Here is a 26,623-nt window from a genome sequence, read left to right on the forward strand (position 1 = left end):
TAAAAGAACAGATAAAAATGTAAATAAAGAAGAAAATTTTAAAGTTGATTGTTTAAATCATCTATGAATTGTTTTTTAAAGTCTAAGGATCAAACTAAAGGAAAAAAAATACAGGATATAAAAAAAAATCTGAATAATGAGGTAGATATTCTGCGCTGGGGCTGGGGCTCAGTGGTACAGCACTTGTTTAGCATGTGTGAGGCACTGGGTTCAATCCGCAGCACCACAATAAAAAAAAAAAACTAAATAAACATAATAAAGGTATTGTGTCCATCTACAACTAAAAATATTTTTAAAAAGAGATAGCTATTCTGAAAAAGTTTTTAAAAAGCTAAATAGATGGACTCACTGTCAAGGGCATCTAAATACACAAGGCTCTCTGGGCAAGTGTGAAGCATTTCATCATGACTTTAGTCTGTACATCACTTGGCATTTTTTTGTTTGTTTGTTTTTCTTTGTAGTGCTGGGGATCAAACCCAAGGCCTTATGCATGCAAGGCAAGCCCTCTACCAACTGAGCCATATCCCCAGCCCTCACTTGGCATTTTCTACCAAATTTATAAAACTGGGAGGTGGGAGAGGAGGAAGAGGACAGGGAGAGGGAGAGAAGGACCACCACAATTAGCAGCAGGAGGATAACAGCAGAAGAGCCCTATGAGTTTCTGAAATCCACAGACGCATGCCTCTTCCTGGAACTGACATTAGTTATCTTCAAAACTGCATCCCATGGGCACAGTGGTGCATGCCTGTAAACCCAGAAGCTAAGGAGGCAGAGGCAGAAGGATTGTGAGCTCAAAGCCAGCCTCAGCAACTTGGTGAGGCCCTGAGCAACTTAGCAAGACCCTGTCTCAAAATAAAATATAAAAAAGGGCTGGGGATTGGGGTTCCATGGTTAAATGCCCCTGGGTTCAATCTCTGGTACAAAAAAAAACTGCAGCCCTTGACAGTAACTCACTGGTCACCAAAAACCTCAAAGTACCATTTGCTGTCTCACAGCACATGGGCTCAAAGTGGCATGGTGTCATTGGTACAAATATATCAAAATAGACTCTGGTGTCAGATATAACTAAAAAGAATAAAAACTGTAAAAAAGAAAAAAGACATGGGCTCAATGCAAAAACTACAGTATGACCCAAGAAAAAATCTATTTTAAATCCTTGAAGCTCAATTAGGAAGACAGGGACCTCAAAAGGCGAGCATGGCAACTGCAGAGAGCCCCACAAGGACAATGCCTAGCGGTCTCACAGGGGAAGCCACCAAGACAGCCCCCAGGAGCAGTGCTCAGGGGATCCATGCAGTGGAGTGACCCCCAGCACACAGAATGCAGGCTCCCAACACTCAGCTCCACCACGGGAAAGCCTGAGGCATGAGGACCCAACTCATGAGAGTCCTGGGTAAACTTAGCCCAGCACTGCTAGGAGGGTGGTGCCGCCTGGGACCTGGAGCACAGGAAATATAAATGGGAAATTCTCAAGATACTTCAGAAAACATAGAGTTACAGGCTGTAATTTTGCAAAGGCTATATTCAGACTCTACATAGTGGATAGCCAATTGTTGAAGAATAGCAAGTTTCCCCCGAACATCAGCCAATCTCCTGAGATTATCCTCAACTTAATAGTATACCTGAAAATGAATACAATTGCTATGGAACCGGGCAGTACTTGCCTCTTTTTCAGCATCTTTAAGTGTTGTTTCTTTCTCCTTTACTCGCTGCATGAACCTGTGTTTCAACTGCTTTTCCTCCCTCTGGCATTGATCATAAAACTCTTGTCTCTTGGCTTCATATATCTCTTGAAAACTAAAAAGGAATGCTTATGACTTATGTTAAAATTCTCTTATAAATGAGCATGTTAACAATATATCTGCATTTCAGGTCCCATGAAATATCATCCTCTCATATGTAGTAACACAAAATGAACTTTCCATACACTGGGATGACAGGAGTGAGACATAATTGTTGACACAGTGTGCATGTTCTGGGCAGAGCAAGCCAGCCACCACAGCTGTCTGGAGTCAGAAGGACTGCAGGCTGGAGGCCACGCTGGGTACTTAGCAAGACCCTGTCTCAAAACAAAATTTACAAGAAGAGGTTGGGGATGTGGTTCAGTGGCAGGGGGTGCAAAACCATCTCAGGGGTGTACACAAAGAACAGCAGGGTGTTGAAACACACAGAACTGATTTCTTACTCCCTCCACTTTCCATTATATCAGGTTCTTTACATCTCTTGACAAGAAAATTTAAGAAAACCTCTAAGATATGAGGCTGTGTTGAAAATAGTTCAATTAAAGCAAGAAATCATTTAAAATATCATCTGCTGAAGATGGTTCAATTTGGGTTCTCTTCAAGGAACCATGACTGACTCGATGACAAAACGACTCAGGGACTCTGATAACCCAGCAGTAAGAGGGTCACTCCTCTCCAACACAGCTGAACACTGCCCAGGGGCTCTTCACTCTGGACTGACAGGTCAGCACATTGCTGCCTTCAACTCTTTTCTCCCTCAATTCATCTCAATATCCTTTGCCAATTTTCATCAATATTGTCAAATAGCTGAATCTGTTTTACATAAATACAAACATTCAAATACAAATTCCAAGTGCAAAATAAAGGTTTTCCTTGAATACACACCTTAATATTGGCACATTGGATGTGTTTCAACATGCAAATGATCCCTTTCAGGAGGCTGCCCCTTCCTCTCCCCCTGCATCTCCCATTCTCACCTCAGGACAGCCCAGGATGAGAGGAGCTCAGCACTGCTCATTTCTAATAACCATGCTCTGTGTGTTCAGGGGTTTCCTAAGTCACGTGTCCAACTGCCATTGCTGGGTCTGTGCTCACCTAACCGGCTGGTTGTCAGGTCCCACGTCTGTGAAACCCATTTTCTGCAGCTTGCGGCATCTGTAGCATTCATAGTGATAGAAGTGGGTCTGATCCTTCAGGTCCTCCATGTTGGTGCAGAGGAGCATGTCCCGGAGCTTCACGAAGTCACAGTGGTTCTCGTTTTCCACTAGCCAGGAGAACAACAAATCCACACCTCACCCACTCAATCCACGCTCACTCATTGGCATTGGTAAAGCATTGTTAGATAAATTCATGCATGAAAACCACTGTAGCAACAGAGAAGTGACTAATATTATTAACAGTTATAATTATTTGAACCATGGGCTGGGGATGTGGCTCAAGCGGTAGCGCGCTCGCCTGGTATGCGTGCAGCCCGGGTTCGATCCTCAACACCACATACAAACAAAGATGTTGTGTCCGCCGATAACTAAAAAATAAATATTAAAAAAAATAAAATAAAATAATTATTTGAACCATGTAACTGGTTAAATTAAATGACTAATTTGGGCATGGTGGATAGAAAGATCAACGAATTAGCTTTAAATTCATTATAAGAATAAATAGGGGCTGGGGTTGTAGTTCATGGGTACAGCACTTGCCTACCACATGTGAGGCACTAGGTTCAGTCCTCAGCACCACATAAAAATAAATAAATAAATAAAGGTATTGTGTCCATCTACAACTAAAAAAATAAATAGGAATAGTAAAATAACAAGTGATGTTGACATATTATACAGTTTTTCATTAATTATGGTATTATTATTCTACAAACTACCCTCAAGGTTTTTCACAGCTAATTGTCCAGTAATAAAATTCACTAATGTATATAGTTTTTAAGATGAATTCTTTAATTTAAAAAAAAAAAAAAACCCTTAAAATTGTACAGGCTTTTGGCATTAAACTCCGTTTATACAACACATTTATAAGACTGCATGAATCAATGTCCAAAATCAATGAATAACTTCAAATGACTCCTTTATAGTTTTTTTAACTAATACATAAAACTATAAAAGTTGTACATATTAATGGCATGCCATGTACCAACCAGCACATGTACACATTGTGTGATGATGTTTAAAGCAGGTTGAACATATTTATAGCCTCAAATATTTATAATTGTTTGAAATTAAAACTTTCAAAATAGTTTCTTCTTGAACTTGAACTGTGTAGTACACTGCAGATGTCTGAAAGCACCACATTTTGCAACTTCACACATCAGTTTCTTGACACCAAAGGACAGTCAGTGCCCACTGATAAGCTTCCCCACCCCCCACTGCACTCAGCTGCTATGGATCAGCAATCTGAATTCCACATGAGTGAGGTCATGTGGCAACTTTCCTGCACCAGACCTTTGTTCTTGGCCTGAAGATCTCCACTTCCATCCACGTTGTTGCAAGAGGCCAGATTCCTCTTGTGTGGCCAAACTGTTCCATTGCATATTTGTTACATTCTCTCTATCCATTCATCTATTCATGGAAAATTAGACGATTTCCATTTCTAGGCTATCATCACCAGTGGGACAACAGGCAGGGAGTGCAGGTGCCTCTACCAGATGCTGACTTCTCTTCTCTTGGGTGTATATCCAGCAATGGAATTGCTGGGTCCTCTGGTCATAGTAGTGTTAATTTTTTCAAGAAAGCTCCATACTGCTTTATGCAATGGCTTGTAATATCACCTTGTGATTCTGAATTGCATTTACCTGATAGTTAGAGATACTCAGCATTTTTAATTAACCTACTGGTCATCTGTATGTCTTCTTTGTAGAATATCTGTTCAGATCTATTGCCCATTTTTACTCGGGGTGCTTATTTTTCTGCCAGTGAGTTTTGTAGAGCCATAAATATTGTGACTATCACCCCCTTGTCTGATGTGAACATATTGTGGACACTTTCTCCTACTCAGCTTATCTGTGAACTCTGATGGACGTCTTCTTTCTCTGTGAAGATTTTAGTTTTCTGCTTGTGTTTTCTGTGCTTTTACCCAGGACATTGCCCATTCCAATATCCTGAAGCATTTTTCCTAATTTTCATCTAACAGTTTCACATTTTCAGGGCTTAATCCATTTTTAGTTGATCTTTGTAACTGTTGAGAGATAGTGGTCCAACTTCATTCTTCTGCATATGGATATTCAACTTTCCCAGCACCATCTAGTGAAGACTATCCTTTCTCCAACAGACAAAAATCAGCTGGAGGCAGACACACAGATTTAGCTCCAGACTCTCCATTCTGCCTCTGTGGCCATGTGTCTGTTTTCATGCCAGCAATGCGCTGCTTTGATTGTTACAGCCATGCAGGGCATCTTGAAGTCATATAGCATAACACCTCATGCTTTGTTCTGTTGTTCAAGATTGCTTTGGCTATTGGGGCTTTTTGTTTTTGTGGTTTCATGTAAGTTTTAGAGGTTTTTTTTTTTTCCTAGTTTCATGAAGAAGGCCATTAGTATTTTGATAGGGATTGAATTAAATCTGCAAATCACTTTGGGTATTGCATACATTTCAATAGCACTGATTCTTCCAATCCATGAACATGGTATATCTTTCCACTTTCTGTGGCTTCTTTGATTTCTTTTATTAACCTTTTATAATTTTTGCTGTAAACACCATTCACCTCCTTGGTTAAATTTATTCCTAGGTACTTTTATCTGTTTTAAATGGGATTGTTTCCTTGATTTATTTTTCAGACAATTCACTCTTTTTAAAATGTTTTAATATATAGTTTTAGTTGTAGGTGCACACAATACCTTTATTTTATTTTTATGTGGTGCTGAGGATCGAGCCCAGTGCCTCATGCATGCTAGGTGAGTGCTCCACCCCTTGAGCCACAACCCCAGCCCAATTCACTCTTACCGATTCCCGGCCGATCTCTCTTTAGTGGAATTTTGCTAGGAGTTTCTCAGCAGGTCGTATCTAAGCGTATCCATGCGTCTCTCTGACCCCGTTGTTGAGGAGGTACTGAAAGCGCTGCCTCCCCTCTCGCCGCCATGTTCTCTCCCCTTAATATTTATTTTTTAGTATGTGGTGCTGAGGATCGAACCCGGGCCGCAAGCACGCCGCAGGCGAGCACGCTACCGATTGCAATTCACTCTTGATGTACAGCAATGATACTGTTTTTTATGTTGATTCTGTATCCTGAAACTGTGCTAAATTTACTTATTTTCTGTTTTGATGGAGTTTTTTAGCTTTTCTATACATAGGAAAATGTCCTCTGCAAACAGCAACAATTAACTTCTTTTCCAATTTTCGTGCCCTCTCTTTCTTTCTCTAGAATAAGTGCTCTGCCTGGGATTTCTATCACTGTGTTGAAAAAAAAAGTGATGAAAGGGATATTTGGGTCTTGCTTCAGATATTATGAAGAAAGCCTTCTACTTCTTTCCATTCAATAAGTGTTAGCTGTTGACTTATTTATAAATGCCTCTATTATGCTGAGATGTGTTCCTTGTATGGCTACTTGGCTCAGTGTTTTTACCATTAGGAAGTGTTGGATTTTATCCACAGGCTTTTCTGCACCTATTGACATAATCCTGTAGGTCTTGTCCTCCATCCTGTTGCCATGGTGTATCATGTTTAGTGATTTGTATGCATAGAAATATCCTTGCATGGTATGAATCCAAGCTAATAATCTTTTTAATGTGCTATTGGATTTTATTTGCTAGTATTTTGTTGAGGATTTTTACATATATGTTCATCAAAGATATTGACCTCTAGGATTCTTTGTTTAAGGGCAATGATCTCTTTAAAATGCTTTATAAATTAAGTGGTGGTTTAGGTAACATATTTAAATAGTAATACTTAGGCTTCTGAATGATTCCCAGCATTCTGAATGGGGTGATTTATGCAGAGCAAGGGAAAGCTAATATGTGTGGAGTAAACATTAGGGTAAACAAGGAGATGATGCCCATTTTCTATAGTTTGGCCTAAAGCACAACCTAGCAAATTTCTATGAAAATGGATCATAGTCACAGTAAGAATTGGCTTAAATAAAGGAGAACCTGTTTTTCTCACTAGTAAGCATTCATTTACAGCCATTGAGAGTTGCCAAGACTAGTTCAAGTACAAGCAGTTGAGACCACGTTGCACACAGGGTATGTGACTTCACTCCAGATCTCCCCTCCTTCATGGTGCTTACCTTGCAAAATTCCCCAGGGGTAATGACGGCCTCTCACCATCCTTTTTCCAACTTTCACCTCATCTATACTCCCCACCACAGCAAATGGGAGCACTCCCTAGAAAAGAAGAATGATACAAATTGAATTCTCTCTTAACAGCACTGCTTACTATTTTGCTCTTTTTGTTATGGAAATAGCAAAGATGAAAATATCACAGAAATCAATCAAACAAGGGATATACCTTGCATTCTATTTTAACACTTAGCAGAAAATATTTGCTAATTGATTTCTGAAAGACTTAATTTCAGGATGTTCAAACAATTGAAAACCATCTTTTGTTACCTAAAGGAAAACAACCTGCTGTGAGCAACACAACACTATGTACAACTCCATGAATTCTAAACATGATTTGGAGCACAAAGGACTGCTCGAGATCATGAGAATCAGAGGGGGCCTGAAAAATAAAGTGCAATTCATGGAATATCTGAGAGGATGATGAGCAGAGTAAGAAGGACAAATACAGGCAAAATGATTCTGGACAGTACGCAAGATAGACTTGTGGTCACTTAGATGTTATATAGACAGATATGTCTACATAAGAATTTTGATTTGGGGCTGGGGTTGTGGCATGGCAGTAGAGCGCTCACCTAGCACGTGTGAGGCCCTGAGTTCGATCCTGAGCACCACACAAAAATACATAAATAAAATAAAAGTTTTAAAAAATTTTTGATATAAGGGAAATTCCTATGCTTAAAATTATTAAACATTGGGTTAAAGATGTAATACTTAGCATTAGACTTTTAATTGGTCTTGATAAAAATCATTTCCCATAATTGAGTTCTCAGAGGTATATATAACACAGGAGAGACTAAAATTTTCAAGATAAGTCATAAAGAAAAATTAACATAAAATAAGGGAAAATTTTTACATTATTCAGCTGTTCAATCAAGAAATATGTTTACCTTAAGTATTTTAAAATTAATAGGGTATGAAACATATGAAAAAAAAATGGAAGAAAAAGAACTAACATCTATCAGTCGTCACCTCATAGTCTAGACCCTGTCAGCAAGGTTCTTCACAATGATTCTGACTCGGTAAAGGACAAGTTAATAGTCTCTGGAAAGACAGACAAATTGTATAGAAAAGCTAAGACTGTCTCCAAAGTTTACCTTTCAAATATTAAATAATATTTTAGATATTTACTCACATTAATAAATTGACACAAAGAATTAAATCTTCTACAGTATTGTCCTGATATTAGAGACAATTTGGCATTCTCTCCCAGACCTGCTGCATTCCCAGTCCTCTCCTGAGGCAAAGTCCCTGGCATTTGAGGAGAGGATGCTCCTTAGAACTGCTCAATCCCCATTCAAGGAATAGGTGATATTCTCTGTATGCAGCAAACAGAAAAGCCTGGGGCTGACCACCCTGGCCCAGCTCAGGGGCAGTGGCTCATTGCCTGGTGAGGCAGAACAAAGGCACTCTGACTGTTGTCCCTTCCCTCTGAGCTCCTGGTTAACACAGTGTGGCAACACTCGATAAAAGCCTAATATCCACACCCAAAACTCCAGAGCCTGCCTCAGCTATATTGCCAGAGTGGAGAATCAGGCCATAAAGCAGACAGCATCTAACATTTTCCCAAAAACTGACTTCATTTGCAGGAGGAGGTATAGAAAAAGAATCCAAAGGCACTCTTAAGAACAGACAAGAGGGGTTGGGGTTGTGGCTCATAGGGAGACCACTCGCCTAGTGTGAGTGAGGGACTGGGTTCAGTCCTCAGCACCACATAAAAATAAGACAAAGATATTGTGTCCACCTATAACTAAAAAATAAATATTAAAAAAAAGAACAGAGAAGATAAACTTTTATTTTCTCTTCCAGAATCTCAAAAACATGAAAGTAATTAGACCTGTCCACACGCCCAGGAAAGAGCTGAACAGACTAGAATCAACCAGAAGTCAGTAACCGGAAGAAAGTGGAAAATACACAAATATGTGGTCATTGAACACACTCATGAACAAAAGGGTCAAAGAAGAAATCTCAAAAGAAACTATAAAGCAACTTGAGACAAGTGGACATTTAAAAACAGCACACCAACACTTATGGGATAAAGCAACAGCAGTGCTAAGTGGTAAGGTTGTGGGCGGTGAGACCATCGGTGAAAGTAAGTGTGTGTCCCGGCTGCTCCATGACCTGAGATTCAACAGCAGGAGCCCTGCTTCTCAGCAAGGTGGTAATGGAGGGCATCAGCTAGAGTTCAGCAATGGAAGAAGAATCATGGAGACACAGAAGCTGTGGAGCTCTGAATGGTTCACTGCAGAGGGGAAGGAGAGGGACACAGAGAGGGGAAAGCACTCTACCTACATTTGGCACAGGAGAACCTGTGGCCAAGAGGCAGTCTAACCTAACCCTGCAGAGGCTGCCATCAGCTATGACTAAAGTGCCTGTCTCATGGCCGCAGGGGGGAAGCTGAGACGGGGGGCCATTCTGAAGTGGTGAGCTGCAGCCCCCTGAGCTAGATCCTGGGCATCCACAAAAAGTATTGAAGAGTCCCAGTGAGCACCTTCCATGGGGTCTAGAATGTGCCAACCAAGCCCTGTTCAAACAGGCGCAGCAAGCCCAAGCCGGGTTCCCTTTGGGGACAGAGCCTTTCTTTCCCTGTGTTTGTGGCACCACATGCCAACAGCTTGGGCAAGGCCAGAAACTCCAGGTCTGCTCCTGGAAAGTCCAAGCCTAATGTGGTGGAACATGGGAGATGGCAGAGTTAACTCCCCCATTCCATGAGTGGAATGTTCTGGAGGTCACTGAGACCCAGACATCCAGACCAGCGTCTGCCCTGCAGCAGGGATGGGGATCTGATCTCTGGATTTGACACCATCTGGTGATGTTCCCAGGATGCTTAGAGCCCACACCAGCCACTGGCCCCTCCTGGTTAGTGCTCCACACCAGCGTTGCCCTGGGGGCATTGACTGGTGTGTCCAGACAGGGCTCCAGCTGTGGTGCTCCCATTTGTCCTGTCCTGTTCTGAGGAGAAGGGAAGCCAAGAGCTGCTGCCTTCAGCTTCCATTCCAGGTCACTCTGCTGGCATCTTGGTGACCAACACAAACATCAGTTTTCAGGAGCCCAGCCCTTGTTCTGTTCAAAGGTGTGCAGCCAAGGAGAAATGGAAAGAGGGGCAATGTGTGGGCAGAGAACCTCCCCATGTCACGGGTTCTGATCATGTCAGTGGAAACAGCCTTTCCTTTTCCTTAAGACTCTCTCCCTTTTTTTCTCTTTCCATTTTCTCTGTGTGTGTGTGTGTGTATGTGTGTGTGTATGTGTTCTCACAGAGCTGACTGCTTTGAGGATGTGTGTTTGTGTGTGTGTGTGTTTCTCACAGAGCTGATTGCTTTGAGGATGTGTGTGTGTGTGTATACATATTCATATTTTTTTTCTTTCATTTTTATCATTTTTCACCCATTTGTTATTTGCCTTGTTTTGACTTTGGAGAGTCAGGACTTTTCATGTGGTTTTTTGTTTGGTTTTTTTCTTTGTTATTTTACCTTTGTTTTTGTTCCTCTCATTACTTTCTCTCATTTCTTCCCTCTCTTGTTATCTCTTTCTCTCTCTGTTTGCTATATTTATATTCAGGGATTTTTTTGCTACTCATTCCTTATGGCCATCATTTGCAAACTCTCCCCTTCTTTTCCTCATACCACTTTTTGAATATTTAAAACTTTGTATTTCCCAAAAGAAGAACAAACTAATACCAAAATCAGAAAATAGAACATAATTAAAATGAGAGCCAAAATTAATGAAACAGAATAAAAAAAACATAAAGGATCAATGAATTAAAGAGTTAGTTATTTGAAAGAATAAGCAAGATTGATAAGCCCTCAGCCAAATATCCAAAAGAAAGAGAGATACGACTCAAAGGATCAAAATTAGAGATGAGAAAGAAAAAACTACCATAGATAATACTAAAATCTGGAGGATCATCAGAAACTACTCTGAAAAATGTTACTCCAATAAGCTAGAAATAAGATTGTACCTCATGATCTTGATTGTTCATCCCAGGGATTTTATGTTGTTTCAACATATGAAAATCAATAAATGTAATTCACCACATAAATACAATTAAGAACAAAGATTACATGATCATCTCAATAGATGTAGAAAAAGCTTTCAACAAAATTCAGCATCGATACATTCCCAAAAAATGAAAAAATTAAGAATAAGGCTAAATGTTACAAGACCAACATCATACTAAATGGAGAAAAATGAAAGCATTTCCTCTAAAATCAGGAATAAGAAAAGGATGTCCACTCTCAACTCTCCCAATCAATATAGTTCTTAAAACTCTAGCCAAATTTAGGAACAAAATTCCTCAACAAGACTCCTAAAGCACAAGAAGTAAAATCAAGAATCAATAAATGGGATGGTATCAAAGAACTAACTCTTCACAGCAAAGGAAACATTAACATGAAAAGAAAGCATTCAGAATGGGAGAAAATCTTTTCCACTGCACCTCAGATAGAGCATTAATCTCCAGGATATATAAAGAACTCACAAAGCTTAATAACAAAAAAAATAACCCAATTAATAAATTTGCAAAGGAACTGAACAGACAGACACTCACATAAGAAGAAATATGATCAGTCAATAAATATATGAAAAAGTATTCAACATCACTAGCAATTAGAAAAATGCAAATTAAAAATACACTGAGGGGCTGGGGATGTGGCTCAAACTGTAGCGCGCTCGCCTGGCATGCGTGCGGCCTGGGTTGGATCCTCAGCACCACATACAAACAAAGATGTTGTGTCCGCTGAAAACTAATAAATAAATAAATAAATATTAAAATTCTCTCTCTTTCTCTCTCTCTCTCTAAAAAAAAATACACTGAGATTCCATCTTACCCCAGATAATTGTCAGAATGTCAATTATCAAGAATACAAGTAATGATAAATGTGGCAAGGATGTGGGGGAAAAGTTTCACTTATACATTGCTGCTGGGACTGCACGTTGGCATAACAACTATGGAAAGCAGCATGGAGATTACTCAGAAAACATGGACTGGAAACACCATTTGACCCAGTTATCCCACTTCTAGGTACCTGAAGGACTTAAAATCAGCAGACTATTGTGACATGGCCACATCAATGTTTATAGTAGCCTAATTCATAATAGCTAAGCTATGGAACAAACTTAGGTGCCCTTCAACAGATGAAAGTATAAAGAAAATGTGGTACATACACGATGGAATATTACTCAGCATTAAAAGAGAAAAAAAATCATGGCATTTGCAAGTAAATGAATGGAGCTGGAGAATATCATGCTAAGTGAAATAAGCCAATCCCCAAAAAACAAAGGCTGAATGTTCTGACATGTAGATGCTCACTCTCTCAATAGGTGGTGGGAAGGAGTGGAGGTTCAGCAGATTGTATGGGGTGGAGAGAGGGAGGATGGGAATGAGAAATAAATACAATGAATCTGACATAATTTTCCTATGTTCATGTATGTATACATGTATGAATACAACTCCACAATATGTACAACCACAAAAATGGAAAGTTATACTCCATGTGTATATGATATATGTCAAAATATATTCTACTGTCATGTATAACTAAAAAGAACAAATTAAAATTTTTTTAAAAGTTCTAGCCAGAGCAATCAAATAAGAGAAGAAAAATGAGGCTGAGGCTGGGACTCAGTAGCAGAGCACTTGCCTAGCATACATGAGGCACTGGGCTCGACCCTCAGCACCCCACATAAAAAATAAATAAATAAAATAAAGGCATTCTGTCCATCTACAATTACAAAAAAAATGTTTTAAAAAAAGATAAGGAAAATTTAACAGAAAAAGAAGAAGTCAAACTATCTCTGTTTGTTGATGACATGATCATGTACTTAGGAGACTCAAAACACTCCACCAGAAATGCAATAAAATGGCAGGACACAAGATCAACTTACAAAATTCAATCACTTTGTTTTGCTCCAATAATGAATCTGATGAAAAGGAAAATGGAAGAACAATTTCATCTTCAATGGCCTCAAAAATATAAAATATTTAGCTGAGCGCAGTGGCTCACACCTAATTCCAGCAGCTGGGAGCGAGGAGGCTGAGACAGGAGGATCATTAGTTCAAAGCCAGCCTCCGCAAAAGCAAGGCACTAAGCAACTCTGTGAGGCTCTGTCTCTAAATAAATTATAAAATAAGGATGGGGATGTGGCTTAGTGACTGAGTGCCCCTGAGTTCAATCCCTGGTACCCATATCTATATAATATGTGTATGCAATATTATATATAATTGTCATCATTTAATAAATATATATTATATATTACACATGTATAATATTTAGGAATAAATCTAATCAAGGAAGTAAGATCTCTACAATAAAAATTATACAATACTGAAGAAAAATATATTAAAGAAGGCCTTAAAGAGGGAAAGTCATCCCCTGTTCTTGGATAGGCAGAATCAGTATTGCTTAAATGGCTCTATTACCAAAAGCAACATACAGATTCAATGTGATCCTCATCAAAATATCAATAGTGTTCTTTACACGGGTAGAGAAAGCAGTCCTAAAATTCATGTGGAAGAATAAAAGACCCAGAATAGTTAAAGCAATATTGAGAAATAAGAGCAATTCTAAACACATCACAATACCTAATCTCTAATTATGGTACAGAGATCTAGTAACAAACACAGCCTGGTGTTGGCATAAACACAGACATAAAGGCCAACAGAACAGAATAGAAAACACGGTGACATAGATATAGTCATGTCATCCTTGGCAAAGTTGCCAAGAACATATGTTGGAGACAAGACAGCCTTTATAACAAGTCATGCTGGTGCAACAGGATATTCAAATGTAAAAGAAATAACCCCTATTTCTCACCGTGCACAAGTCACTTCAAAGTGGAGCAAAGGCCTGGGAGTTAAACCAGAAACCTGCAACTGCTGGAAGAGAACAGGCTCAACACTCCAACATGCTGGCACAAGCACCAACTTCCTTAACAAGACCCATAAAACTCAAGAAATAAAACCAAGAATCAATAAGTGGAATGCCATCAAATTAAAAAGCTTCTGCACAGCAAAGAAAACAATAATGTGAAGAGAGAGCATCCAGAATGGGAGAAAATCCTTGCCAGCGGTTCCTCTGATGGGATTAATAACCAAAAAAGAAAGAACTCAAATATTTAAAACCTAAAAGAAAAATAAAACCCACTCAAAAAAGTAAACTCTTCAGCCATTGTGAAAAATAAAATTTTGCCATTTGCAACAAAATGGATGGGACTAGAAGATACTATATAAAGTTAAATTATTATTAAGATATAGGAAGACAAGTATTACATGTTTTCTCTCAAACTAAAGGTAAAGTGGCAATTACTAGAACTTCAGGGGGAATTAGGGATTTCAAGATGTTTAATAAGGCTACCAAAATTCAGTTAGATGGGAGGAATAACTTATGATATTACACATCACAATGGGAAAAAAAAGAATGAATTAAAAGATAAAGTATTATTATAATTTATCATAAAAAGAAAAATTCAATCTAAAAATGAGCAAAGGCTATGAATAGAGTTTTCTCCCAGGAATATACACAAACATGCATAAGCCTATGAAAAGAGGTCTACATCTTTAGTTTTTAGGAAATGAAAATTAAAGCCACAGATGGTATCCACTTCATTCCTACTGGCGTAGCTATACTAAAATCAGACAGTGGCAATCAGGGCAAGGGAATGAAGGAATTGTAACTCCTGGTGGGATTATAAGTGGGTGGAGGTATATTTTAAATCAACCTAGCAGTTCTTCAAGTGATTGAACAGTTTCCAACAACTCTGTTACTAGGCAAAATACATACCTAAGAGAAATAAAAACATTCCCACATTACCCTAGGTATATGTATGACTGGACACATGGTGTGACACTACATCGTGTAACATCAGAGAAATGAAAAGTTGTGCAGCAATTGTGTACAATGAATCAAAATGCAATTTGCTGTCATATATACCTCATTAAAATAAATAAATTAATTTTTAAAAATTCCCACACAAATACCTCTGCACCAATGTTCATAGCAACATTCTTTTTAATAGCCAAAATGTAGAATAAACTCAAATATCCATTCAACTGATGAATGGGTAAAAATGTGGTGTATTCATACAATGATGTTTGGCCACAGGAAGGAATGAATACATGCTGCAACATTGATAGACCTTTAAAACATTATCCTACGTGAAAGAAGACTAATACAAAAAGTGACATATGTGATTCCATTCATATAAAATGTTCAAAACAGAGGAATCTGCCTATGGAAATACAATGTAAGTTAGTGGTTGCTCAGAACTGGGCAGGAAAGGTAGAGCTGGGGGGTAAGTAGAAGAAGAGCTAACAGATATGGGATTTCTTTTTAAAGTGATGAAAATGTTCTAAATCTGTCAAAATGGCTGCATAGATCTGCAAGTAAACTAAATATCTCTGAATTATAGAAATTAAGTGGGTGAGCTGTGTGATATTAAACTAAATCTAAATAAAGATGCTAAAAATTGACTCTTGGCAAAATTTTTCAAAATCAAGAAAATAAAACATTCCCCCACTCTGGATTTTAGAAATATATATATATATATATATATATATATGATATTTCATATATATATATAGTATATATGATTTATTGTCTCTGTAATTTACAGGTAATGGTCTTTTTCTAATAGTGTAACACAAATCGTACTTCATTTCCACCTTTAAAACAGATTTATTAGGGCTGGGGCTGGAGCTCAGCGGTAGAGTGCTCGCCTGGCATGTGTGAGGCAGTGGGTTCGATCCTCTGCACCACATAAAATAAATAAATAAATAAATAAATAAATAAATAAAGGTATGTGGCCACCTACAGCTTATATATATACACTAACACACACACACACACACACACACATATATATATATACATACACACACAGAGAGAGAGAATTATTATTCAACAACCAGGAGCTTACAGTTGAGGAGTTTGCTTGAACGGTAGTTTCATCGTCTGATGGGAACTGATATATCTGGATGTTATTGCTGATCAATTCATTCATTATCTTACTCTTAAACTTCTGTAAGTCGTTTTTAGAAATTGTGTCTGCTTTAGCAATCAATGGTATAATGTTCACCTTCAAAGAAGGAAGACAAAATTTGGCCTTGAATATTTGTTGTTCATTCTGTAGTTTTCACAGTCTAAATCTCACAGGCTCTGGAAGTAAATCTGTGTAACTAGATAATCACTGGCTGTCAATTCTTCCTTACAAAATTGTTTCCCAAAGTCTCAATCTTATTTCTCTTTTAAACTCTTTTAGACTTCCAACACATTTGAAGTTAGTAAAGTTTAAGCGATAGAATCAGATGGACTGTTTACTTTGTTATCAGTTTTATTTCTTATTAAACAGAGTTTAAAAAGAGCAAGACACTTTTCATTAAAATTGAGGAAAGGATGGAATTTTCCTTTCATCTGTCAATCATGCAATCACCTACCCCATGGATACAAATTAATCAGTCTCCCATTTTTACACACTCTTGTCCTACCTGTATTCCCCTGAAGATAAATTTGCTTATATTTTTCAAACACTACCTGAAAATAATGTGGATATTTTTTGGTTACCACACTATAATGGCCAACTTGCACATGTGGGGGGGGATGTATGTGTGTGTGACAGAGAGAGAGTGAGAAGACCTCACTAACAAACATGTACATTTGTAATTTGCATAAAGAAATTATTTCCACGTTTGAGTTAAATTTCTGCATATTTGAGTTTGAATTTTTACTTAAAAGCATTTTCCTACTTATATAAAATGATCACAACTTTCTTCAAGTATTTACATTCAAATAAATTTTGTAGGAAATAACAATATGAAAAATTCAAAAATATATGATATTACTGTTAAAATATCTTATTAAATCATATCTGCACATGTTAAAATCTATATAGTATAAATAAATGAATATCAGTTTTAGGTAGATTGCCTGGATTTCTCAAAGCATACCATTTTTAATTCCTGGAGAAAATCCAAGGTTTTAATATTATAACATAGATGTTCAAATTTTGGCATGGTTTCAATATCTACAAATAATATTTTCCAGAGTAAAGGGTAGATAATTGGCAGTAGATTCAAGTCTAAAGTGAAGTGTTGGAATTGTGTTGGTAAGGAAACTTGGAAAAGACATGTTGTTGTGACAGTAAATGATCCATTTATGAAAATGGAAACTTTCTATGTCAGCAATTCCCAGGTGTTCATGTTCAGTGAAGAAAACACACTATGACACAGAGAACTTAAAGCCTGGAAGGGAACACCAGGAATGAACAGTCATCTTTACCCATCTGTTTAGCAACTGTACCTGTCAAAGCTAGAGATTTCCCACACCTGTAAAACAGCCTGAAATAACAGATCACCACAGAGTTAAATATAAAATGGTGTCCTAGACTATGAATGTACTTTTAATCAATAAATTGAGGAAGATCTTAATTTCAGCAGAAATTTAATTTCTTTAACTTGATGTTATTTGAGATTACATACAAAGTTTTATCCAGACTGAACAATACTTAACAAAAGTTAAGACATTTTTAGATTAAAAAGAACCCAAATTTAGGGATTTTTCTCTGATCAGTTGGATAAAATTAAAGACACTATGTTTCACCAGAGCTGAGTGAAAAAAAAAAAAACTGATGAGATAGCTTCATTCATATATATATATATATATATATATATATATATATATATATATAATCTCTATTTAAAAAATACCTTTAAATTTAATACTCTCACATAAGAATTGTACAAATAGTCAGAGGAAGAAATCAAAGTGTGGTAATTTTCCCAAAGCCACACTCATTAGCAGAGTGGGGTCAGATGTTGAAATGAAAAAGCTTTAAACCCCCACCCGTGATTTAAACCCCAGCCACTGGAGACAAGGTCACAGAAAGCTAACGAAGTAAAGCAAGTGTTTAAACCTGCACAGACCGCAAACCTGGGAAATTTATCATTTATTAATCTACTTGTGATACTGGGGGTTGAGCCTAGGGGTGCTCTTCCACAAAGCTTTGTCAACAGCCCATTTTTATTTTTTCTAACTTTGAGACAGGGTCTTGCTAGGTTGTCCAGGCTGGCCTCAAACATGTCCTCTCACCTCCGCCTCCAGAGTCACTGCAATTCCAGGTGCACACCACCAAACCCCGCTGTGAACTTGGTGTATACATTACATGTCTCCCATAAGACTACAGAGTTGTATGCTGTGGTTTTTATATTCATCTAATAAAACATTTTCCACACTTTTCAACTAAACTATGAAAAACTAATAAATTGTTAGAGAATTTAATCAAATAAAAAGGGCTTATAAATGTCCTCAGTACTTTTCCAAAGCCTTGTGGATAAGCAGACTATTAGCATGAAGCCACATGTGTCCCAAGCTCTTGCTAGAAAAAGCATATCTTTTTGGCTCTTTACTTCCTTTCTGATGCACACATGGACTTGCATTCTGAATCCCCTCTGGAAATGCTTGTGTGCAGAATCATGCATGACCAGCCGCACCACTCAAAGATTACAGGATTGTTTTATACCACCACACAGTAAACTCAATTTCAAAAATGTAGGCAAGCAGACAGGATCCAAACTAGAATTTAATCACAGAAAAATGTTAACTAAAGCTTCATTTTGTGTTTTTACATACATCTCCCCTTCTATTTATGATTTTTTAATTAAATGTATATGGAACATAAACTAAAGTGGCAATTAATTAAATATTGAATTTTCTCTCCCCACTAAATGCATGTTCTGAAGCCCCAATACTCTGTACCTCAGAATGGGACTGTAATTATAGATAGAGCTTTAAGAGGTGATTAAATAGAGAGGCTGTTATGGTAGCATATAACCTGATTTGACAGATGTCCTCATAAGAAACCTGGACATACAGACGCCAGCAGAAAGATCTTGATGATCAAGAGGCAGGCTTGCCAGCAAGAAGATGGGTTTCAGAGGAAGCAGGGCTGCTGAGGTCCTGACCGCAGGGAGGGGGTGGCCTCTGGGAAGGTGGAGCTATGACCTTCCACTGCTTAAACCAGCCTGCAGCCTTGGGACCTGAAGCCCCGCCAACCAGTACAAACGCCTTAGAACAAAAGGCTATTAACCTGCTCTCGTATGCATTCAATATGCTTCCAAATGTCATCATCTCACAATAAACCTTAAACCTGGAAGCCCGAGGGAGCTGCCCACGCACCACACCTTGCTGTCGATGCTCTTCATGGTCAGCAGGTCCAGCGACTTGAGCGAGTGCCCCGTTGGAGAGATGAAGTACAGGCACACGTGCACGCGGGTGTCGTGGTACTCGAAGAAGGAGCGCTTGATCCGCAGCTCCTCCTGAAGGAAGGCCTCGAACTGAGCATCTATGTAGTCGACCACGGGTTGGTAGCTAAAAGACAGTCATTTAGATGCAGGATCACAGAGGGAACCAACCCGATCTGCTTTCACCAGTTCATAAACAGCATGTACTCTAAATCCTATGCTACCTTATGCATCCGTGAAGAGGAGTCGGCTGGGGCAGCCCCAGGGGTGTGGCTAGGTGGTACAGGGCAGGGCAGGGGAGTCCCTGAGCTCCATCCCCAGCTTCAGAAGATGAAAGAAAAAACAATTCCATGCCAGAAACAGGACCCGTGCCTTCCATTGCTTAAATTGAAAAACGATCTATTCAATGCAATCCCAATCAGAAACGAAATTTTTATATGTTTATGTACACAGAAATGCAAAACAGCCAGAATGCCAAGACACATGGAAGAAAACTGAGACAGTCTCCAGACATCCGGTGGTCTTCCGAAGCCAAAATGTTACCCAGTGTGGTTGGTACCAAAGAGGATGAGATAAAGAGGCCCAAGGAAAGACAGCTTGGATGTGACAGAACGGGATATGTCCTGACTGAAATAGCTTTTTACACCTGCAGAAATACACTGAAAGAGCCACACTTGCTGTATGGGGAATTTAAGAGGGCAAACTAAGTAAATAAACCAGGGTGACCCAAGTAAGGAGGGAGGGAGGGAAGGATTTGGGGGCCCCATAGATCAGGTGTGTTTGGATAGGTTTAGGAAATGACACAGATATCAGAAATATTTGGGTTTTTGTTTGGAAATAACTAGGCCCACGTCCAAGTACTTCCCTATGGGAGGATGAGAAAACCTGCCTGAGAAGAAGGCAGAGGAATCGCCTTCCATCCTCCAGCCAAAATGAGCGTAAATGCCAGGCTACTTTTTACAGCTTTGAATTTGGGCGTCCAGGTTTGATGAAATATCTATTATAAAATAAATAAAATACCAGGAATTCTCATAGTCAGGGGAGGGGGTAGGGAAGAATGAAAGAATTTTGGATTGTGCAGAGGGGAGTGAAGGAAGGGGGAGGGACTGTGTGAGGATGGCCTTGGGTCTGAGCCTAACAACTCCATTTTAAAAACTCCAATTTGAAACCTGCAGTCTCACCAGACACACCCACAGAGCCCTCCAGTATGGCCCTCAGACACAAACAAGTCATTTCCCCCCACTCAGATAAACTCAGAGTAAAGCCTCCGGCAGGCTGTCCTCACCCGATAAGAGGGAAAGGAGAAAAGAACAGGGTGGGGACCACCAGACCACATGTTTTAACTCCAGGGTAAATGATGTCACAGAGAAATCTGGTGGTAACTGATAAGGATTGAAAGGGGGGTCAAAAGCCCCAAAATTTAATATAAATAATAGAGCAAATGAGCAGATATTCAGCCAGCCAATACTGATGCACAGAAGCTGGAGAGCCTGATGAGGTCCTGGACTGACATCCCATCACTTGTCATCGTTTGCTGATCCTCTGCCTGGTCCTCACCGCTCTCAAACTCTACAGCCACATCTTGACCCTGGTGAGAGCCACAACTTCTCCCTAGGACCACCTCCTCAGGCGGCCACTAGCTGCACCCCAGGAGAAGCCTGCCTTGGTTCCAGACCTGATCACCACGGTCTGAGTGAGTGTGCATCTGCTGGACTTAAAGCCTAAGGCTTGAGACTTGATCTGACACATGAACTTAGCATGGAGAAGGAAAGTCCGTCACAAGTCTGTCATGATTACGTGTGTTTGCAATGCTTAGAATTCATTAATCTAGAATTGTTTGCTGTGAATTAATTAATCTAGAAATGTTTGCTGTGAATTAATTAATCTAGAATTGTCTGCTGTGAAATGATTATGTCTATTGCAGTGCCTAGCATTAAGGATTGTCGTTTTCTTAATTAAGAACCTACAGATGAAATTTATTGAGTGATTTAATGAATAAAGCATTGAAAAGGGCAAAAGCATGTGGAATTCTTTATTTCTCCCCCTCCATTGCTTAAGTTGAACCTTTCGCCCATTGCGACAGGCTGTGGGGATGGGAAGGATGGTGGAATGAGACATACATTACTACCGTGTACACATGTATGATTACACTACTGGAGTGACTCTGAATAATGTTCAGCCAGAGGAAGAAGTTGTGCCCCATTTGTGTACAATGTGTCAAAATGAATCCTACAGTCATGTACAACTAATGAAAATAATTTTTTTTTTAATTTTTAAAGAAAAAAAATACTAGGAATTTTATAACTGGCATGAAAACAAAAATAAAATAAAAGTTATATTCTCTTTTAAAGTATCAACCAAATTGTAGGAGAAATAGAAAATAGAGTACAAAATACAAAAATAAAGCTATTTTATTAAATAAATAATAAAGTGTAGAGAAAGGTATTGGGAAGAAAAACACAGCAAAGTAATTATGTAAGACAGCTTTATCTGAACACAGGGTAAAAACAAAAAGAACTATAAATTAATACCATATTTAGTATCTTCACATTTCATATGAAATGGACTAATAATTTTAACACTAATTTATATGCACGATAGTGAAGTCAATTTAAAGATGTGTAGTTAGTGTAGCTAGATAAATCAGGTCTGATACCAAATCTAATAAAGAAAATGAAGTCGGATCTAAGCCCAGAGAAATCAGAACTACACCTGAGAGGTTGAAATGTTAATGTCCCCATGCTAAAGAACTATTAATGAAGTAGCTCCCAGCAAATAGGAAGGTGCTAATCAAATCCCCCTAGGCCCTTTCTGCCCAGGTCTCTCCCCATTGGCCCACCTATTTTCCATCTTTTGGCCTTCCCACCTGATCTCCCAACCCAGGCAGGATAAAGGGAAATAAGCAAGATAAAGGACAGAAATGTAGGAAGACAAAAGAAGACCTTAGAAATAAAGGGATAAGAGCTCCGATCCCTTTGGGGGGGGGTGTCTTCTCTGCTATTCTTTTTTTTTTTTCCCAAAGAGAGAGAGAGAGAGAATTTTTTTAATATTTATTTTTTAGTTTTCGGTGGACACAACATCTTTATTTTTTTTTATTTTTATGTGGTACTGAGGATCGAACCCAGGGCCCCGCACATGCGTTACCGCTTGAGCCACAACCCCAGCCCCTCTCCTATTCTTTAATAAAGCCTTATACTTCCCACTCTACACTTTCCTCGGGTGCTTCTCTGGTGTTATACTTCAGCAGTCTGGGAAGCAAGGACTCTCCTGGTAACCGGCAGTATCAACAGAGTGAAATGGATAAGTAAATACATCAGTCTTAACTTTGTCATATACCCAAGTCTGGATATCTACCACATAGCATGATGACCGTGGGCAACATGTTCTGGGATGTACCTGCAGTTGGCTGGGACAGCAGACCCTAAGGTCTCCTCACACACATGTTAACTATGAGAGATGATGACTATGGTGATTATCTTGACTGCACTGATCATTTCAAATGTGCACACATATTAATCAGAACGTGTGTGATAGAGCTATAAATTAGCTAAATCCCACTGAAGGATTGGCTGGAGCCTACAAAACCCAGCAGTGTTCACCCTACAGCAGGAGCCAAGACTGTACCCTAGCCCAACAGTGGGAACTACTGTATACTACATCCCTGCATAAAGAGAGTCAATGCTGGGGCCCACTGCCACACCTATCCCTTTCCCTTGCTTCCACTTGAAGACCCCTCTCAACAAGTGATACCTCATACCCAAGGCAAGTCACCACCACACTGTCCACCCTGGGTCCAAGCTGTGAAGAGCTTCCCTATGCCCCAGGATGGCAATCAATGCTAATCCCTGTCCCTCACCCCAACTCCCCAGAATACAGGTCTTGAGATGTGCACTATCATTTTGGAGACCAAGCAGATGTGGGGCTCCCCAAGCTCAAAAATTAGAATTTGGACTAGGCTGTGCAAAACCAGCCTAAGGACCACAAAAACATTGCTTTGCAGGAGCAGAGCTGAACCTTGGATTCTCAGCTGCTGATGAGAAACTGATGTGACTCCATTATAAATATAAAAAAAAAAAAATTAAACCAGCCTTTATCTCAAGGCCTGTCCAAAGTGACCCTTGTCCTTGGAAAAACCCACAGAGCATTCCTAGGCACTAGCCACCCTGCTGAGTTGTTTGTCTGTTAACAGGAGAGATCTGCAGCGCCAAGTGTCCCTGACTCAGTTACGCTAGTGCCTGGAAAGACCAAAGAATGTTTGAGGCCTAATGCCTGACCATGAAGACCCATAACAACCCCCTAGAAACTACCATCAGCAGGAGAAAGGTGACCCCCCCAGTAGCCTCGGTGATTGATAACATGTTAGGAAACCATGTAGTTTAGCATGTACACCCCTCACGGATTAAACCAATCAGTTCAAACAAATCCACCTCTTGTACTAATCAATAACCCCTACCCAACTTGTTCCCGCCAATGAATGTAGTAATCAATGCTAAGAGTTGTTGTTTGATTTTCCCATGGTATGGAATGATTTGCTGTGTGATGCTTAGAGTATCCAAAAAAACTATAAAATCTCACTGAACAAAGGACCGGGACTCATTCCTCGGAACCGCTGCATCGGAAACGGTTGTGCGTCCAGGCTTAAGCTTGCAATAAAGACTCTGTGGGCTTGCATCAGATTCGGCTTCTGATGATCTTTTAGGGTCCCCCAAATCTGGCATTACACTGACACATTTTTTGACCTCCAAAAAGAGATCCCTTGGGTCCCACCAAGCATTCCAAGACCGAAATGAGGTGCCATATGTTCCACAGAAGCAATGTCACCACCATCACAATGTTCCTTATCATTAGGATGTGAAGTCCAGATATGTCCACAAGAGCAGGATCCCAGCTATCCCTGCACTCTGCCTGGAGACCAGGGAACTGAGCCCACTAAAGCTAGATCTCATCAATGCCATGTGCAGGTAGAGCAGGAATGGGAGGAATAGAGGAAAAGATGGCAGGCATACACCATAGCCAGAAAAGGCAGAGAAAGAATGGTCTTGAGCCCAGGTGGATTTGGGCTGATTCTGGCTTCTGGACTGTAGAAATGTGGGAAATGGGGTGTGTGTGTCTTGAGCCTCTTGTGGATAGAATTTGGATGCAGCACTGAAGCGACTTCCTCAGGATGGCGTGGGTCTTCCTCCATAATGCAGCAAACCCTGTCCTCTACCTTCAGCATACCAACACTAGTGTTTTAAAATGCTTTCAGAACAATTATTTTGGTGATACTAGTTTTCCAAATATAAACTGCTACTTAAGGCAACATGCGATCTGCTTCTACCCCTCCTCTAAATTTCGCCCAAGTCTTTTTCCCATTTATGTTATAACTTGAGTGTCAGTTCATAGCCTTCAACAGTGGAGTGCTGGTGAACATGCATCTCTGGAGGGAAAGATGCAGACTAGCAGAACTAGTGCTGCCTCATGATTTCAAGCCACTCACTGTGCCACTGAGAGGGTGGGGTCTAATGTGCACTCACCATCAGCAGGACTTAGCCTCCACACATCCCCAGCTATGGCACACTAAACTAGCCACCAGGAAGCCCACCTTTCTCTAAAACTAACTTTATACAAGTAGGAGTGTCACATATAATCATTAATGAACAGACATTTCAGAAAGGAGTAGGAATTAAAATTCTATGCTATGCCACAATTTATTTCCTCCTATAATGGATATTAAAATCTAGTAGAACACTCATACATTGCTGGTGGAACTGTAAATTCATGCAACCACTCTGGAAAGCAGTATAAAGATTCCTCAAAAAAACTAGGCATGGAACCACCATTTGACCAAGTTATCCTACTCCTCAGAATATACCCAAAGGGCTCAAAATCATCATACTACAGTGACACAGCCATATCAATGTTTATAGCAGGTCAATTCACAATAGCCAAGCTATGGAGCCAACCTAGGTGCCCTTCAAAAGATGAATGGATAAAGAAAATGTGGTTTATATACACAATGAAATATTACTCGGATAAAGAAAATGAAATATTACTCAGCCTTAAAAAAGAATGACTTTATGACATTTGCAGTAAATGGATGGAGAATATCATGCTAAGTGAAATAAGCCAGTTCCAAAAAGCCAAAAGTCCAATGTTTTCTCTGATATGTGGATGCTAACCTACAGTAAGGTTGGGGGTAGGGGAAATAGAAGTCCAGTAGATTAGACAGAAGGGAATGAAGAAAAGGGAGGGAGGATAGGAAAAGGAAACTTAGTGAAATGAATCTGACATAACTTTCCAATGTACAGAGATGAATACACCACAGTGAATCTCACCATCATGCACATCCTCAAGAATGGGGTTCTAATTAGAATAAATATATTCCATGCTTGTATATTTATATCAAAATGGATTCTACTGTCATGTATTAAAAAAATCAATAAAAAATAAAAAGAAAAAGGACTATAAAAAGTCTTTATTTTTTTGAAAGGAGGTAAAACTTATAGAAACTACATAAACAAATGTTTGCTATAATTCATTCAAAAATTTTATAAAAATTAGACAAATGGATATATAAAAGTATCAGTTCCATAAAAACATTAATTAGAAAAGAATTAAGAAAGGTGTCAGTTACCTTAGAAGAATGTTACAATTTAGTCAAGGACAAAGAAAGCAGGTTCCTTCAAGTACAAAAGTCATTATAATTTTTTGAATTTTTTAATTTGTTTTAATTAGTTACACATGACAGTAGACTGCATTTAGGCACTTTGATATATCATAATAGATGGGATATAATTTTCCACTTTTCTGAGTGTACCTGTTGTAGAATCACTTTGGTCATGCTGTCAGATATATACATAAAGTAATAATGTTTGCTTCATTCTACTGTCCTTCCTGTCCACACCCCTCCCTTCCCTTCCCTCTACCTAATCTAAGGTAACTCTGTGGGAGTACCAAAGCCATTATAATGAACACAAGAAGACACCCACCTGGCTTCCTTGTTTATCTGATCTCCGTACCCCACCGTCTTCACAACTGTCAGTTTCAGTTGAACCTTGCTTTCCTGAAGTTCACATGTCTGAATTTTGAGTCCAACATTTGAATAAAAATGTGAGGATTTTTTATCTTTCAAATTAGTATTAAACAACGTATTAATCAGTGTTGATTTTCCAATTCCAGTTTCTCCTGTAACCGACATAGAGAGGTCATCACAGTGGCATAAGACGGGTTAGCAGGGACACTGAACACCACAGTGGCTGGAAGGGCCCTCAAGCCTATAAAAGTCAAACTCAGAGCAAATGGTGGATGATGGCCAGGGGCTGGGAAAGGGCCGGGAGAGGGGCTGGGAAAGGGCCGGGAGAGGGGCTGGGAGGGAGCTGGGAGTGGGGGGAT

The 26,623-nt window shown here is 39.3% G+C and overlaps 1 protein-coding gene across 1 annotated transcript in view; it reads right to left on the reverse strand.

The window, feature by feature from the left end:
• The window catches only part of Septin14 (septin 14), a 36,020-nt gene that overhangs the window by 3,764 nt on the left and 5,633 nt on the right, over positions 1–26,623 (reverse strand). Inside the window, exons 4-9 of the mRNA XM_015491367.2 lie at positions 26,221–26,416; positions 19,190–19,376; positions 15,931–16,089; positions 6,966–7,062; positions 2,838–3,006; positions 1,665–1,797 (exon numbers count right to left, since the gene is read on the reverse strand). Coding sequence (XP_015346853.1) covers positions 1,665–1,797; positions 2,838–3,006; positions 6,966–7,062; positions 15,931–16,089; positions 19,190–19,376; positions 26,221–26,416 — 941 coding nt within the window. The remainder of the gene's footprint in view (positions 1–1,664; positions 1,798–2,837; positions 3,007–6,965; positions 7,063–15,930; positions 16,090–19,189; positions 19,377–26,220; positions 26,417–26,623) is intronic.

Source organism: Marmota marmota, unplaced genomic scaffold (assembly GCF_001458135.2).
Source record: "Marmota marmota marmota unplaced genomic scaffold, marMar, whole genome shotgun sequence".
NCBI classification, from domain to species: domain Eukaryota; kingdom Metazoa; phylum Chordata; class Mammalia; order Rodentia; family Sciuridae; genus Marmota; species Marmota marmota.